This window comes from Cuculus canorus, chromosome 31 (assembly GCF_017976375.1).
Source record: "Cuculus canorus isolate bCucCan1 chromosome 31, bCucCan1.pri, whole genome shotgun sequence".
Taxonomy (NCBI): Eukaryota; Metazoa; Chordata; class Aves; order Cuculiformes; family Cuculidae; genus Cuculus; species Cuculus canorus.
This window is the reverse complement of record NC_071431.1, coordinates 886053-903319: the sequence shown is the minus strand read 5'-3', so window position 1 is coordinate 903319 and position 17267 is coordinate 886053. Positions and strand designations below refer to the sequence as shown.

The window sequence follows — 17267 nt, the reverse complement described above, 5'->3', positions numbered from 1 at the left end:
CGCCCACCCTCCTCATTATCATCACCCCCCGCAGTACACATCAAACCCCCCCCCAATATCCTCCCTATCGCCCCACACCCCCCTTATCTCTCTCCCACAGCCTTCCACACCCCTCATCCCCCCCCCCCCCCCCGATGGCTGTTTTTGGGGTGAAAGCAGCAGTTTTTGAGTTCAAAGCAGCTGGTTTTGGGGTGAAAGCAGCTGATGTGGAGCGTAAAGCAGCTGGTTTTGGGGTGCAAGCAGCAGTTTTGGGGTGAAAGCAGCTGATTGGGAGCGTAAAGCAGCAGTTTTGGGGTGAAAGCAGCAGTTCTGGGGTGAAGGCAACAGTTTTTGAGCTCAAAGCAGCTGGTTTTGGGGTGCAAGGCAGCAGTTTTGGGGTGAAAGCAGTTTTGGGGTGCAAGGCAGCAGTTTTGGGGTGAAAGCAGCTGATTGGGAGTGTAAAGCAGCAGTTTTGGGGTGAAAGCAGCAGTTTTGGGGTGAAATCAGCAGTTTTTGAGTTCAAAGCAGCTGTTTTGGGGGTGCAAGGCAGCAGTTTTGGGGTGAAAGCAGCTGATTTGGAGCGGAAAGCAGCAGTTTTGGGGTGAAAGCAGCAGTTTTGGGGTGCAAAGCAGCAGTTTTGGGGTGAAAGCAGCAGTTTTTGAGTTCAAAGCAGCTGTTTTGGGGGTGCAAGGCAGCAGTTTTGGGGTGAAAGCAGCTGATTTGGGGGCTATTCCCACTTCTTTGCTCTTCCAAGGGTTTCTTCCACCCTCCCCCGTCTCGGCGAGGAAGGGGTTAAGGCGCTCCAACCCTCAGCGGCCATCGGAGCTGATGGTCCTGGCACAAAGGGCAGGAAGAGCCGGGGTGGGGGGTGGACCCCCAGGGGATGGGGATCAGGGACCCCCCCCTCCCCTCATCCCGGCCTCAGGGATGCTGGAATTCCGGGGAAGCTCGGGGACTTGAGCTGAGACCCCCACCCCCACCCCAAAACCTCCTTGGGGGGCTCTCAGGGAGGGGAGGTCACCATGGAAGCTTGGTGGCCACCACCAGGTTGAGGTTCACCATGGCTTCATGGTGGTGGACAGGATTGGGGCTGATTCCTCTGGGAATCCTGAAGGGTTCGGGTCAGGGAGATGTGGGGTTGATCTCCCCTTGGCCGAGCAGGGGAGGATCTAGTTTCCAGGAGACACCTCCAAGAGGTCCAAGGAGGGTGGGATGATGGTTTGTTCCCCACTGGGAGAAGATTCCCGAGGTGTTTTCGAAGACCAGGTAGGGTTCTCCATGGTGGGGGAGTGCATCCAACCCCTCTCTGCCTCCAAATCATCCCTTTGGGGTGAGAGGAGAAGACCCTTTGTTGGGTTACGCATCCGTGATGCATCCCATCCCTTCTTCCCACGGATCATCTGGAGGGTTGCCAAGGGAACCGGGACAACCCTGAAGAGGGGGACATCCCCCACATCCCTTTTTTCCTCGTCTACGTCAGCACGGGAACCATCCAGTTTGGAAAAAAATGGGAACAACCTCAGCGTTGGAAGACGATCCAAGAAGGTTCCTCTTCCCACCAGGGTGAGGTTGGGCAGAGCCCCCTCCCCACAGCCCTGGGATGGAGTTTCCACCTGAATGCTTGGATTAGGGAGGTATCGGGCGGGTGATCGAGGGAAGAAAGGGCAGTTGGCACCTGCAGGGTGGGCCTGGATGGTGAAGCTGATAACGTGGATTCTTTATCTCCTCCCTCAGGGAAGAAGAGGAGCTCTTCCAGCCAAAGACCAGGAAAATGGGCACCTCGGGGAGCTCAAATACCCATTTTTTGACCCAAATTCTCCAATTCCCTCTTTCCCATCCCAGCTCATCTCACATCTTCCACCCCACGCGTCCCGATGAGGAGGCGTCAGCCTTCATCCCATCCTTTCTCCAGCCCTCCTAATCCAGTGGGAGGTGTCCCTGCCCATGGCAGGGGGTGGAACTGGATGGGCTTTAAGGTCCTTTCCAACCCAAACCATTCCATGGTTCCTGGTGGCTTTGATTTTTCTGGGATGCCCATGTTGGCCGGCTTCATTTCTCTAGGGATGAGCATCTCCAGGATGCACCACCAGCTCTCCATCCATGGTAAGGAGATGGGAATTGCAGTGACGTGGTGTGAGTTGTCCTCTCTCCCTCCATGAGCTGCAGAACCTTGTTACACATAGACCCCCATCTTCAGCATCTCCATCAGACCACGTTCTCCATCCAATGCTCTCCAGCCCCGTTATGGAGAGGATGACACCTCAAACCATCCCATGAGATGGAGTTGGGTTGGATTTGCAACCTTGGGAAGTTGTCCTGTCCTGCTCCTCATTGAGGTTCACCTCCTCCATCCCCCCTGACTGTGGAGCTGCTTTGGTGTCCTCTCCTCTTCCATCCCACCAGCGAAGAGGTGGTGGGTTGATGTTCTCCATGGGTCCTGGAGATCAGCCAGTCAGGATGCACCGAGTCCTGTTGAGGTGACCACGTAAGGGTTGGGTGAGGACAAACATCCCAGAAATGGCTACAACTGGAAGAGGCTGAAAATGCCCAAGGAGAAACCAAGTTTGGACCGCGGGCAACCACTTTGGACCATGGGTAACTCATCCGAACCAATTTATTGGGGTAAATTTGTTGATTTAACAATTAAATTGTAGAATTTTGAAAGACAACTCGGAGGTTTTACTGTAATTTAATTTTAGGGGTCAAGAAGTGCAAAGAGAATTAATTACCAGGAATGGCATCAATTCCCGATTTCTCGATTATAGAGAATTTAGGATGAGGGTTATTTAACGATGCGTTAATTTATCAGATGTTTAAGTTACGATTTGTTAATTATTAGCGCGTGGGTTTTAATTATTCTGTGTTTTCGTTGTGTTGTCTCATTATTTATTGTATGATTGATTTGATTATTAGGAAAGGAAAAGGGGGAAAATGGGGGAAAATGTGGGGGGAAAGGGAGGAATGTGGGGGGAAAGGAGGAAATGGGGAAAATAGGGGAAATGGGAGAAATGGGGAGAAAGAGGAAAATGTGGGGGAAAATAGGGGGAAATGGGGAAAATAGGGGGAAATGAGGGGAAAATGGGGAAAAAAGGGAGGAATGGGGAAAAGGGGGGAATTGGGCAAAAGGAGGGGGAATGGGGAAAAAAGGGGAATGGGGGAAAAAGGGGGAATGAAAGGAAAATGTGGGGGAAATGGGGTAAAAAGGGGGAGTGGGGAAAAAAGGGGGAAATGGGGAAAAAGGGGGGGAAAATGTGGAAAAAAGGGGGAATGGGGAAAAAAGGGGGAATGGGGAAAAGGGGGAAATGGGGTAAAAGGAGGGGAATGGGGGAAAAGGGGAGGAATGGGGAAAAAGGGGGAATGGGGGAAAAGGGGAGGAATGGGGAAAAAGGGGGGAATGGGGGAAAAGGGGGAATGGGATAAAAGGGGGAAATGGGGTAAAAAGGAGGGGAATGGGAAAAAAGGGGAGGAATGGGATAAAAGGGGGAATGGGAAAAAAGGGGAGGAATGGGAGAAAAGGGGGGAATAGGGAAAAAGGGGGGAATGGGGGAAAAGGGGAAATGGGGGAAAAGGGGGGAATGGGGAAAAAAGGGAAATGGGGAAAAAGGGGGGAAATGGGAGAAAAAGGGGGAAAATGGAAGGAAAGTGTGAGGGGAAAATGTGGAAAAAAGGGGTGAAGTGTGGAAAAAAGGGGGGAAGTGTGGAAAAAGAGGGAAAATGTGGGAAAAAGGGGGGAAATGTGGGAAAAAGGGGGAAAATGTGGGAAAAAGGGGGAAAAGGGGGGAAATGTGGGAAAAAAGGGGGGAAATGTGGAAAAAAGGGGGGGAAATGTGGGAAAAAGGGGAAAAATGGGGAGAAGGAGGAAAGGGGAGGGGGGAAAGGGGGATCCAAGGGGGGCGAAGAGGGGGTCCCGGGCGCGGGGTCTCCTGGCTCCTCCCCGGAGGCGGCGGGAGCGCGGGTCCCGGTCCCCGGTCCTGTCCGGCCATGGCCGCGCCGCAGCCTCCGCAGGTCCCGGGGGGGACCCCGGGATGGGGGGGACCCCCTCCCCACCTCGAGATGGGGGGGGGGCGTCCCCGGGATTGGGGGGTCCCCGAGATGGGGGGTGGGGTGGGGGGGGGGGAGCGGGTTTTAGTGCTTTTCCTTTTTAAAAGGGATCTTTGTAACTTTTATTTCTCACCTCGCGTGGGAAAAAAAACGCTCGGACCGCAAAAAGAAAAAAAGGGATTTTTTACTTTGGTTTTTTATCTCTTTCTTTCTGACTTCGGGTTGGTTTTAAGTTTTATTTCTTAACTTGGGCTTAAAAGTTTCGTTTCATACTTTTTTTTTAAAAAAAAAAAATTACTTTTTATTTATTTATTTTACTTTATTTTTTATTTTACTTTATTTTTTATTTTATTTTATTTTTTTATTTTACTTTATTTTTATTTTACTTTATTTTTTATTTTATTTTATTTTTTATTTTACTTTATTTTTATTTTACTTTATTTTTTATTTTATTTTACTTTATTTTTATTTTATTTTACTTTATTTTTTATTTTACTTTATTTTTATTTTACTTTATTTTTATTTTATTTTACTTTATTTTTATTTTATTTTACTTTATTTTTTATTTTACTTTATTTTTATTTTACTTTATTTTTATTTTATTTTACTTTTTATTTTATTTTACTTTATTTTTTATTTTATTTTTTATTTTATTTCTCGATTTTGTCCCCCCCTTTCTTTTTCTTTAATTTCATTTCTTACTTTGCTTTCTAAATATTCTTTTTCCTTCTTTTTCTTTATTTCTTTGCTTTCTAAACATTTTCTCCTTCTTTTTCTTTATGTCTTTCTTTGGCTTTTAAACATTTTCTTTCTTCCCTTTTCCATTTCATTTCTTACTTTGCTTTTTAAACACTTTGTTTCTGCCCTTCTTTATTTCTTACTTTGCCTTTTAAACGTTTTCTTTCTCCCCTTTTCTTTAATTTTATTTCCTTTGCTTTTCAAATCTTTTATATCTTCCCTTCTTTCTTCCTTTCTTTGCTTTTTAACATTTTATTTCCCCCTTCTTTTTCTTTAATTTCATGTCTTACTTCGTTTTTTTTTTAATTTATTAATTTTTGTAAAAAATATTTTATTTCTTTTGTTTTCATTTTCTTCGGTTTTTAAGTCTTTTTTTTTCCTTTTTAAAACTTTCACGCCTTTATTTTTAGAAATAATTTATTTACTGTTTTTTCCCTCTTTAATTCTTTTTTTTGCTGTTATTTTTTTCCATTTTACTTTGTGACTTTTCTAAAACTTTGGTTCCGACTTCGCATTTTTTTTTTTGTGTTCTTTTTCCTTTTAATTTTGTGTCTTTTTTTCCCCCCCCTCTTTTTTTTTTCTGTTAATTTCGGTTCTTTGTTGGGAATTTCTCATTTCCAACCCCTTTCCCACCGATCCCCCCTCCTCCCCCAGGTGCCCGAGGCGCTGCAGGAGGTCACCGTCACCACCACCCCACCAGGTAAGCACCTCCTGTGCTCCATGGGGGCGGGGAGACTCATCCACCCCCATCCTGGTCCTGATGTTCACTGGGGATGGATCCACTTCCACCATCTCCATCCCGGTCCCACTTCTCCACCTTTCCCATCACCTTCTGGGTTCAACTCAGGCTCCTTTGAAACGAAATCCTACTTTTTCTCCTCGTTTTTACTATCTTGCAGCTCCTGGTGGGCTCCCAACTTCCATCCCACCCCGGATAATCCTTTGTAGTTCCTCTTCCCCACCTCAACCTTAAACTTTCTTGTCCCGAGGATGAGGGACACCAGGAAGGTGAAGCCGGTGATGATGCGGAAGGTGGGACCAGCCATAAAACATATTCATTTTTCCCTGTTCCGCTCTAGGATAGAGCTCCCAAAGCTTTCTTGGCTCACTCTGTGCGCGATGCACTATAATTAACTGCTTATAATTAGCCAGTTTTAATTAATCCGCCCTAAGAAACTTGGCTGAGAACTTGATGCCTCAGCCCTGACTCCTCAGCTGGATCCCATCCAGATGCTCTCCTCAACACCCATAACCCTTTGATCCAGTTGAGGTGCCCCAAGATCCCAGCCCGGGTGGGTGGATGCTCTTTTCCTGCCCCCTTCATGAGGAGAATGGCCAGAAAGGAGTTAAAAATGACCAGAAATAAGTTAAAAAACGACGAGGAAGGAGTTAAAAAATGGCCAGAAATGAGTTAGGAGTTGACTTGGAGGGATGTCCCACCTCCGTTTGGCTTGCAGTGCCCTCTGTTGACAGAAGAGCCACCTGGAGGCCACCTTAACAGGGACACTTTGGGGGATGGCGCAGCGCCCAGGTCTCCTCCAGCCGTGGAGCAGGAGTTGTGGGTCCAGGAAAGGAACGAGCGAGACCCAACGTTGACTCCAGTTGAGTTTTGATGTCCTTGGTTGGATGCAGAAGCTTTGGGGGGTCCAGTTTGGGTGGCTTTGAGAGCTTCTTTGTAGTAAGATGAGTGAACGTGAACTTAAATCCCACCATCTCGTGGATTTCCCACTTCTTTATGGTCCTTCCTGCCCTTTTCCGTTTGGATTTAATTTTGGGACTGGATGGCATCGGAACTTGACTTTCCAGGTCACTGCTGACGTCCCTGATGATGCCCAGGAGAAGACCGTGCTCTGGGTGTTCATTCATGGCAACAATTCAGTCTTGAAGAGCAGATGAAAATCGAGTCTGGTCCTCGAGTGTTGGCCCCTCCTTCTCGTGCTCCTCTTCCAACATCCTCCACTCACAGGAGATGTTCAATGTACCCAAGGGGCCAATTTAGTTGGGTGCAACCTCTTCATTTGAGAGCGGGGCTTGACCACCACTCCCCTACCAAGGATTTTTTTGCAGGTCACTTGGGTGAGAAGCCTTCAAGCCCCCCCGGCTTCACTCCGGGGATCTTCCAGCCTTCCTTTTCCTCCTGAGTCTTCCCAGCTGGACAACCTCCACCCTCCTCAACTGCTCTTGATCCCACTGGGCTTTTCTCTCTTCTTGAAAAGTGGTCTCGGGGCTGATTCCTCTCTGGTTCAACATTCTTCTTCCCTGGGATGCCTTCTCCACCACCTGGAAAGCTCTTATAGATACCCTCAGCCAACCCTGTTGGGAAGTCCCTCCTCAGAGACCCAAGCTCCTGGATTTTCCACCTGTTTTTGAAGAGGGATGAGCTTTACGGTCGCGCCTCTGTCTCCTCTCACGAGATTGTCAACCCAGTAACCCACCGTTGTCTACCCGAGCAGGCTTCCCCACATGTAATCCTGACCTGCTCACTCAGCCGGAGCATCCAGATGAGGTTTGGTTCCCCAACATCCAGAGCTCGGAGGAGGAGGAAGAGGAACAACTGGCGAGACCTCTCTTGAAGTTGTGGACAAGGAAAAGGAGGCGGTGGAGAAGCTGCCAAGATGCCGGGAGCTCCTCCGGCTCCAACTCCTCTTATTCAGGTAAGGAACTTGGTTTGCACCCCAAAACAGAGGTGGATTGTACTGGATACTGGTGTAACTGGGAGGAGGGTCCTGCAGAGGTGTGAGGACCTAGCTGGGCATCGGCAACCAGAGATACCAACCACGTCTCCTGGCAGGAGGTTGCTGCTGCATGTGGATCAGACAGGATGGAGGGATGGAATCCATCACTTCTTGGGGTGCTTCTCTGCATCCCTCCTCAAGCTCCCTCCCTGACACCTTCAGGACAGAGGTAGAGGTGGATTCCCGTCTTTGTTTTCCGCTTCTCCTGGCAGATGATGGATGGACGAGTGAGACAGAGGAGGACAGTTCCCAGGATGAAGATGGAGGGTCGATGAGGAAACCCAAAGGTGGCATCTCCCTGGGCTTCGAGAACCACAAGAACCATTCGGGAAGGAGATCAACTACTTCCACCCAAAATGGGAGGAAAACAAATGCCAAGAGCCCCTCAGGGAGACAGCAAAAGCACACATGCAGCAAGTGTGGGAAGAGCTTCAGCCGCGAGTCCTCCCTCCACCAGCACCAGAGGGTCCATCGAAGGGAGAAGCCCTTCACCTGCTCCAGATGCAGGAGAAGCTTCACGTGCAGCTCCAGCCTCAGGAACCACCAGAAGACCAACTGCCAAGAGAAACGCCACCAGTGCCCTACGTGCGAGAAACGCTTCGCATCCACCAAATCCCTCAGAACACACCGCAAGCTCCACCTGCGGAACGGACCATACCAGTGCTCCGACTGCGGGAAGACCCTCGCCTCCAACGCAGCTCTTGTCACCCACCGGAGGATCCACACTGGCGAGAGACCCTACCAGTGCGCCGACTGCGGGAAAACCTTCATGGCCAGCAAGTCCCTCAGCAAACATCGCAGGAGCCACAGGGAAAGCTCTGTCTTTGTGTGCCCAGACTGTGGCAAAAAACTCACTTCCAAGTCCACCCTCGTCATCCACCGTCGGATCCACACGGGGGAGAGACCCTACGAGTGTCCCGACTGCGGGAAAAGCTTCATGGCCAAGAAGTCGCTCAGCAAGCACCGCAAGACGCACCTGGCGGAGGGGACCTACACGTGTCCTGACTGCGGGGCCGTCTTCTCAAAGAACTCCACCTTAATTGCCCACCTGCGGACCCACCGGGGCCAAGCCCCGTACCCCTGCTCCGACTGTGGGGAAGCCTTCTTTGAAAGCTCAACGTTTAAGCAACATCTGAAAAAGCACTTGGTGAAGAAACCCTACCAGTGTCCTGACTGTGGGATCGGCTTCACGGTCCATTCGGGTCTTCTCCTCCATCAGAAAAGCCACGTAGGACCCAGGCCCTATGTCTGCTCCGACTGCGGGAAAGCTTTTCGGGAGAACACCACGCTCCGTAGGCACCAGAGGATCCATACAGGTGAGAAACCCTACCAGTGCTCTTACTGCGAGAAGAGCTTCCGGGCCAGCTCCACCCTCATCATCCACCGGAGGATCCACACCGGGGAGAAACCCTACAAATGCACCAAGTGCACCAAGTGCTTCATGTCCAGCTCCTCTCTCATGAAGCACCTGCGGGTCCATCTGCGAAAGGAGATGCTGGTGGGGCCCAATCAATGACTTTGTTTTGCCCAACTCCTTCAAGGTGCCTTTGGGGGCCCACCTAGCTGGAAGGTTGGATGGGCAGGCAGGTGGAATGATGGTGGGACAGACAGGTGGATAGATGAGTAGATGAATGGATGAGTGGATGGATGGGTGGATGGATGGATGGGTGGGTGGACGGATGGGTAGATGGATGGATGAGTGGATCTCATCCATTTTTAAGCTGCACCACGATGGATTCGGCTCAGTTGTGACTCCTTGTTTGTGGGTACCTGCTTGAAAACGAGGTGCAATAAAGTGGAACGGGGTTATCAGGAATGTGGGACCATGATTTGATTGCTAAGGGTTGGGAAAGCCTGGGGGGAAAACGAGGAACCCCCAAGGCTCCTCTGCTTCGGGTGGTGTCCCGAGCGGCTACGATGCTCTCAGCTGGTGGAAACCCAAGCTGCATCAGAGGTTGAGTGTGCAGATAGGGACGTGGTCCTGAGGAGCCACCTGCAACCCAGCCAGAAGCTGGGGAACGTGGTGGAGCTGGTGGTGGATCTGGAGAAGCCGATGGTGGAGCTGGAGGGAAAATGCTTGGGAATGTGGTCCTGGGAAGCCACCTATGCCCCAACCAGAAGCTGCAGAACCCGTTGGAGGTGGGGCTGGAGAGCTGGAGGCCTCTGATGGTGGAGCTGGAAGGGTTGTGCCTGTAGGTGGGGTGGCTTTGGGATGCTCCTGCACCCAGGGAGGACTGTGATGGGTCTGAATTCCCATGGATCACAACATCAAGGGTACATTGGACATGGTGGATGATGGGGACAAGCTCTGGGAATTGCCCCAGCCTTGGTGGCTCCTCTGCTCCTGTGGGGTGGCTTTGCCCCACAGCGTTCCCCGTGCAGGACCAGGCACCGTCCCAGCACGTCAGGAGCTCCATGACTCCGTGTGAGCTGGTACATTCCACCTAGGGCATCTTTATGGTGGGGTGGGCTCTTGATGAGATCAAAAGGAGACCCCCAGGGTGGGCAGAGGGTGGTACATTCCACCTTGGGCATCTTTACGGTGGAGTGGGCTCTTGATGAGATCAAAAGGAGACCCCCAGGGTGGTACATTCCACCTTGGGCATCTTTACGGTGGGGTGGGCTCTTGATGAGATCAAAAGGAGACCCCCAGGGTGGGCAGAGGGACCACGGCACACTATGAGCTCCTCTCCTTCATTCCAGCCGTGGCCCCATCACTCCGCTCTCTTGCGGAGCCCAAAAAGCACTGCTGGCAGCGGTGGGATTCGAACCCACGCCCCCGAAGAGACTGGAGCCTTAATCCAGCGCCTTAGACCGCTCGGCCACACTACCCAGGTGGGCACTTCAGGCAACGCTGGGAAACTCATAATGGACCTCCAGTGGTGGAACTTGGAGTTCTGCAGCCTTTGGATCATCTCCGTGGCTTCTAGACTTGCTCCAACAGCTCCGTGTCCTTCTTACGCTGAAGACTCCACACTGAACAACCCCAACTCTCCCAACCTGTCCTCATAGGGGAGGTTCTCCAGGCCCCAGATCATCTCCTCTGGATTCACTCCAACACATCCATGTCCTTTCTATGCTGAGGACTCCAGAACTGGATGCGGGGGCTCCAGGCAGGGGTCTCACCGGAGGGACAGAATTCTCTCCCTTGCCCTGCTGGTTCCACAGCTTTGGGTGCAACCCAAGACGTGGTTGGCTTGGACATCCACCATGTCCAATGTACCCTTGATGTTGTGATCCATGGGAACTCAGACCCACCACAGTGCTGCAAGCACTCGTTGCCAGCTCATGTGGAGCTTCTCATCCACCACCACTTCCAAGTCATTCTCTTCAGGGCTGACTCTCAGCATCCCAGGAATGAAACCAATGCCATGCACGGATAACACCCAAGTCAAGAGCACAGCACAGGGGTGTCCTGTGGAAGCCCCTTGCAGAGAGGGGTGGGAAAAGGTAGAAGGAGGGGTGGAAAAACCCCAAAAGAGGTGTTTCTGCCTGGTTTCGAACCAGGGACCTTTTGCGTGTGAGGCAAACGTGATAACCACTACACTACAGAAACCCATACAGGGCCCTCCTTGGGCTCCAATTTCACACAATGCAGAAGAAGACACCTTCATTCAACCCATTTCCTGCACGATAATTCCTGCTCCTCACACCTCTTGCACCTTTCGTCACTTCTCACACCTCCTCACCTTCTTCACGCCTCATCTTCATGCCCACACCAACAAACACTAAACCTTTCTCTTCTACGGTTCACTACACCCACAACGCTCAACCTTCCTACGCACCTCCTCCTGCTCAACAAACCCAGACACGCAAACAACGGAAAACCAACACGAGAGACTTTACACAGCCACGAACAACTCCCCGCCCATCAAAAACACTTCTGAATGGATCAAGACCACCATGACCACTACTTCCCAACACACTCCACAAAGGAGTTGGCATCTCCAGGTATCGATTCTAAGGTTCATATCCAATGTCCCTTCTCCACTTGACCAAACCAGAGGTGAAGGCCACTGGGCTGTCACCATTCCAACGCCTTCCATATCTGCCAGATAAGGAGAGAAAAAGACCTTAAAAGAGGTGTTTCTGCCTGGTTTCGAACCAGGGACCTTTCGCGTGTTAGGCGAACGTGATAACCACTACACTACAGAAACAGGGTGAAATGTGGGATTTGCTCCATTGCTGCGATACCGGGAACCGCAATTCCCTCACCGGATGCTCCGTAGCATCCCAAGACCCTCTTGGAGAGGCACTCTTCTCCCCATCCCCCTCCTCCCAGAATAGACCCCAAATCCACTTGGTTTTACCCCATTTGAGGCTGCAGGGAGGGGTTTGGAGCAGCAGGATGGGTACCGGGGCCACCCTGGAGAGGCAAAGCTCACGATTCCACGCTGGCAAAGAGTTCTTCCCACTGCAATTCCCTGCCCAGCAGAGCCCTGTGAGCCTCTGTCCTGGGTCCCACCAGCAGTTTCTTGACCAAAAGCTACAGGGATCGCGGAGAGGGTGAGATGTGCCCCGGGAAGAGTGGGATGGGGCAAATAATTCAGTTATTGAAGCCGGGTGCGAGCAGCAAAGGGTGCGATGGAGCCGGGCAGTGCCCAGATGGATGCGGCCAATATCCCGAGCCTCTGGAACCGGAACAGAAGGGGCCCTGCGGTGCTTTCGGTCCAGCCCAGGAACTCAGTGAAAGGATTCCGCTCCTTTTTAAACCCGGCGATGCCATCCCACAGGCTGGGAACAGACTGAGCAGCAACCGTACCTCGATCCAAGCCTCAAGATGATGCCGATGGGGACCCCCCAATTGCTTCCAGAAACCCAAGGTGGGGACAAAAGCCCAAAGCCCTTTGAGGGCCTCTTGCTTCACCCCACGTGCATCCCAGCAGCAGAGAATCCTTTACGTGTTTCCAGCCCCATGGACGTTTGGGTTTGGGTCTCATCTCTCCACCCGAAGGATGGGGAGCACCCGGCACAAAGGGAGCTGGTGGATCAGCGGAGGCATCTCCCACAGAGCCTCAGCACAGCCGGAACTGGTGTCCCCCCCCTCGCTCCCCCTTAGCTTTTTCCTGTGCCTCTGCTCAGCAAACCCGGCCAGCAACGCAGAGCGTCTGGGTCTGCAGCGGGAAGAGCAGGATCAGCATCCCGAGGTCTCCAGAGAGAGTGAGGAGGAACTGGATCAGCATCCTGGGGTCCCCAGGGAGAGCAAGGGAAAACGGGATCAGGATCCCAGGGTTACCAGGGAGAGCAAAAGGGAAGGGGATCGGCATCCTGGGGTCACTAAGGCGAACGAAAGGGAAGGGGATCGGCATCCCAGGGTGCCCAGGGTGAGTGAGGGGAATGGGACCAGCATCCCAGGGTTCAGAGAGCAAGCACAGGGGGGAGACAGCATCACATCCCATCCTGCGCCCCACAGCATCGCTCACCCCCTAGGAGAGGATAAAGCGTCGCTCTGGGAGCTGAAGGCTTTGGGGAGGGAGGGAATCACATCGCAGCCGAGAGCCTCCTGGGAAATAATCTCCCAGCCAAGGGGAGAGCAAGGGTCCCACCTGCGACTTGGACATAGTGTTCCCGGTAGCATCTGCGCCGCCCCAGGACCTGCAGATCGGCCTCAGGGTGGAAGAAGGGGAAGAGATGGCAGCTCCTGGTCCCACAGGGAGAGAGGAGACAAGTGGCTCCAGGAACATCCCTGCAGGTGAGAACTTGGGGAGTGGGAGAGGAGGCTCCAGGTGTTGCCTTCATTTCACCCCCATGTACGGGTGAGGATTGTGCCGGTGGGGTGGGTTTTCTGGGAATCATCCCTGCGTGGTCACCCTCCATCCCATGACTCCTGGGAACGTTCACCGATCTGTCGGTACCATCCCACTCCAGGGCAAGACATAACTCTATCTCCTCTCCATCTGCTCCTGCAGGAGATGAGATGCAGAGGGAAGCTGAAGGACACCGCATGGAGCTGGGATCTCCTGGTGGAGCCAAAGTGATGGTAAAAGCCAAAAGGAATGAGCCTGGGAGAGCTTGTGAGAGGAACCAGGAGATGGAGAGATCCCCAAGAACGAAGGAGAGCAACCAGGAGGTGGAGGGATGCCCAGGGATGGAGCAGAGAGATGGACTCACCTGTGAGGAGAGGGATCAGCAGCTCTTTGCAGAAGGAAGTCTCTACAAGTGTTCCCACTGCCAGGAACACTTCCAGGACCGGTCGGAGCTTATATACCACCAGAGGTTGCACAGAGGAGGAAGCATTTTTAGATGCCAGGAGTGCGGGAAGGATTTTGGGGAGAGCTCGGACCTGAGCTCCCATCAGAAAAGCCACATGGTAGAAAAGCCATACCAGTGCCTGACGTGCGAGAAGTTCTTCAAGGACAGGTCCACCCTCATCAGGCACGAGAGGGTGCACACGGGGGAGAAGCCCTACAAGTGCCTGGAGTGTGAGAAGAGGTTCACCCGCAGCTCAGACATAATCGTCCACCAGCGGACACACACCGGGGAGAAGCCCTTTGAGTGCTCCAAGTGTGGGAAGAGGTTCAGCCAACGGTCCAACCTCTTCACCCACCACATCGTACACACTGGAGAGAAACCTTTCACCTGCCACGAGTGTGGGAAAACCTTTGCCCGGAGATCAGAGCTCACCATCCACCAGCGGACCCACACGGAGGAGAAGCCCTACCACTGCTCCCGGTGTGAAAAGTCCTTCCGGGGCAGATATGGGCTCTTCAGGCATGAGCGGTTGCACACGGGCGAGAAACCCTACAAGTGCTCTGAGTGTGGGAAGAGCTTTGGCCAGAGCGGGGACCTCATCACCCACCAGCGCTTCCACACGGGGGAGAAACCCTACCACTGCTCCGCATGTGGGAAATTCTTTTGCAACAAATCCAGCCTCGTTAAACACCAGAAGTGGCATTCAGGGGAGAAGCCTTACAAGTGCCACGAGTGTGAGAAGAGCTTTGGGCAGAGCTCGGACCTCATTGCCCACCACCGGACCCACACCGGGGAGAAGCCCTACCCCTGCGGTGAGTGCGGAAAGAGGTTCACCAGGAAATCCAGCCTCATCGTCCACCAGCGTCGACACAGAAGGCAGAGAACAGGAGAACACTCAAAAAGTGGGAAGAGCTTGGAGGAAGACTCCAGCAATGATGCTCCCAGGAACGTGGGCGTGGGAGACAGCTCGTCCCCGCACTCTGAGTGTGCGAAGCCCCTTGAGGAGGCATCAAGCCTCCTTGACCACCAGAGCTGATTAGAGGAAGGAAAAAACCCTCCGAAGTGCCTGGATGAGGAGAGATGGCTTGGTTGGGTTGGGTTGGGTTGGCTTGGCTTGGCTTGGTTGGCTTGGCTTGGTTGGGTTGGCTTGGTTGGGTTGGGTTGGCTTGGCTTGGCTTGGCTTGGTCGGGTTGGGTTGGTTGGGTTGGGTTGGCCTGTTATCAAGACCATGCAAGACAAGGAGAAACAAGTGCAGCATGGGACAACCTCTCACGCCAGGTTTAACCATTCTGGTGGTCCTAGAGACTCCTCAGGGGAAGAAAAGACTCAAATGCTCTGGGTGGGTCCATCAGTCCTGGAGAAAGACCGAGTCCTGATTTCTCTGTTACCCCATCAATTGTCTCAGGCTTCACCCCGCTCCTCCAGCAGCTCCATCCAAACCTGTTGCTACCCAGTGAGACCCCTCCCGTCATCCCATCCCCTCTTTTTTCCCCAACATAGAATCACAGAACAGTTTGGGTTGGAAGGGACCTCAAAGCCCATCCAGTTCCAACCCCTGCCATGGACAGGGACCCCTCCCACTGGATCAGATTGCTCCAAGCCCCATCCAACCTGGCCTTGAACCCCTCCATCCAACACCTTGTTGTTCTACTTTTTAACGTCCACTGAGATGTGATCCCTGCTCCCCTTCAAGCATCCATCGCGTGTCCAGCCCCAACATCTAAAAACCCTTGACTTTAACCTCTCGAGTTGGTCGTTCCCACCGAGATTTTTATTTTACCATTTGATATTTCTGCACACGGCAAAAACCCAAGAAAATTTTGTCTTGCAAGAGGAACCTTGGAGGAACGAGCACTTTCCCCTCCCAAAGACAAAGACGTTTGTAATGGTGGAGAGAATCAAGAGCTCCACTGGGAATACGGAGTGTCCACTCCGTTCATCCAAGGGGAAACCAAGAGGTTTTGGAGAAAGGAGCTTGGCTTAAAGGGCTCAGTGGCCCAAAAGGACAATGTATACCCAATATAGTCAATAAATCACCCATTTCTTGTCATCGTTGCTGCACGCAGCAGGTGTCCATGAATGTCATGGTGGAATGAATGCTCCTCCATGAGACGTACCAGTGGGAGCTCTAGGCTGTTGGGTTTGACTGGGAGGACACGGTGGTCCAGGCATGCAGGGCTTCACTTGCCCGGCTCTGCACCCACTTACCTGCCTCTCATCTCATCGCCGAATTGGTCCCAGTGCTTCCTCGCTACTGGTGCCACAGCTGGAGCGTGCAACCAGATCCAGCTTTTAGCAGTGTGAAGAGGAAAGCCAAAGTCACCTTGTGGGCACAACCCAGAGGCCACGATGATGGCACCAGTCCCAAATTTGCCCCAAAATGAGGAAACCCTCACCTACCTCACGCCCACCACACAGGATGGTTCCCCTGGACCTTGGTGGGCACTCAGCATCTTCCGCACCAGCAACTGTGTGATGAGGGAGAAGCCAGGAGAGCAGTCCCATGGGATGAGGGAACATCTAGGGTTGAGATGGAGCCTAGTGCTCCAGGAGGAAGGATCTGGGGGCTCCAAGTGATGCAATGATGTCCTAATGATGACCCAGGTGTCCGAGTGGGGGAACCTAAGCATTGGAGGAGGGGGCCAGGCGTCTGGGATGGGGGGGGATCCAGGAACCTGGGAGTGGGGGGACCCTGGTGTTGGGGAAGGACCCAAACATTCAAGATGAGGGGAGACCCAGGAATCCAGGCCTTCTCTGGACTCGCTCCATCAGCTCCATGTTCTTCCTGCGCTGACGATTCCAGGCTGAACAACTCCAACTCTCCCAGTCTGTCCTCACGCAGGAGGCCCTCCAGCCCTTGGATGACCTCCATTGCCTCATCTGGACTTGCTTTAATAGTTCCATGTTCTTCCTCTGCTGAGGACTCCAGAACTGGACACAGGGCTTCAGACGGTGTCTCACCAGAGCAGAGCAGAGGGGCAGAATCCCCTCCCTGGCGCTGCTGGTCCCATCGCAGCCCAGGACACGGTTGGTTTCTGGGCTACAAGCGCTCATTGCCAGTTGATGTCGAGCTTCTCCTCCACCATCACCCCAAGTTCTTCTCTTCACGGTTGCTTCCAAACCATTCTCAGAGCCCAGATCCATTTGGGAATGTGCCGACCCATGACCAAGGATTTAAAAAAGACCTTGAAGATGGGCGATGGGATGAGGGACAGCCCAAAAGAGCAGACGGTTGGCGTGGGGTGTGGTGGGAGCAAGAACATTATGAACCAACACATGGAACCCTTGGAGCAAACTCAATAATAAGAGGAAATAATTAGCAAACAAAAAGAAACTGTGTCGTTACCCATCATCCTACTGCAGCTCATTTGCATGAGGTAGGTTTTTCCACTTTTGCTGTCTTTAAAATCAAATTTAACCAATAAGAAGCATTGACTTTTTTTTTCTCTTCCATGTAGGACATCTCAACTCTTCCCACCCCTCCTCTGCTCCAGGCACTTACAAAGTCATTTCTCCCGGTTGTTCAATGGGGTTTGACCCCTCCTTGAGACCCTCTGCACACTGGGGGCACTGGACAGAGTC

General features: G+C 52.3%; 1 protein-coding gene and 3 non-coding genes across 4 annotated transcripts; 1 reads left to right on the top strand and 3 right to left on the bottom strand.

Moving 5' to 3' along the window:
* The first annotated feature begins 3951 nt into the window (after nt 1-3951).
* LOC104058346 (zinc finger protein 585A) lies at nt 3952-17174 on the top strand. Its single transcript, XM_054051960.1, has 7 exons — nt 3952-3984; nt 5413-5458; nt 7212-7412; nt 7706-9007; nt 12576-12653; nt 13006-13185; nt 13403-17174. Exons 1-7 carry the CDS (start codon nt 3961-3963, stop codon nt 14719-14721), a joined length of 3150 nt encoding a protein of 1049 aa, XP_053907935.1. The 5' UTR covers nt 3952-3960; the 3' UTR covers nt 14722-17174.
* TRNAL-AAG (transfer RNA leucine (anticodon AAG)) lies at nt 10244-10325 on the bottom strand. Its single transcript has one exon. It is a non-coding gene; the product is annotated as a tRNA-Leu (tRNA).
* Nucleotides 10977-11049, bottom strand: TRNAV-CAC (transfer RNA valine (anticodon CAC)). The gene has a single exon. It is a non-coding gene; the product is annotated as a tRNA-Val (tRNA).
* TRNAV-AAC (transfer RNA valine (anticodon AAC)) lies at nt 11578-11650 on the bottom strand. The gene has a single exon. It is a non-coding gene; the product is annotated as a tRNA-Val (tRNA).
* Nucleotides 17175-17267: the final 93 nt, after the last annotated feature.

Bases quoted from the DNA above. Each gene is read 5' to 3' on its own strand.
- LOC104058346 (XM_054051960.1), top strand. From the start codon at position 3,961: ATGGCCGCGCCGCAGCCTCCGCAG. The intron at 3,985-5,412 runs GTCCCGGGGGGG...CTCCTCCCCCAG, and splicing joins CCGCGCCGCAGCCTCCGCAG to GTGCCCGAGGCGCTGCAGGA. The intron at 13,186-13,402 runs GTGAGAACTTGG...CTGCTCCTGCAG, and splicing joins CTCCAGGAACATCCCTGCAG to GAGATGAGATGCAGAGGGAA.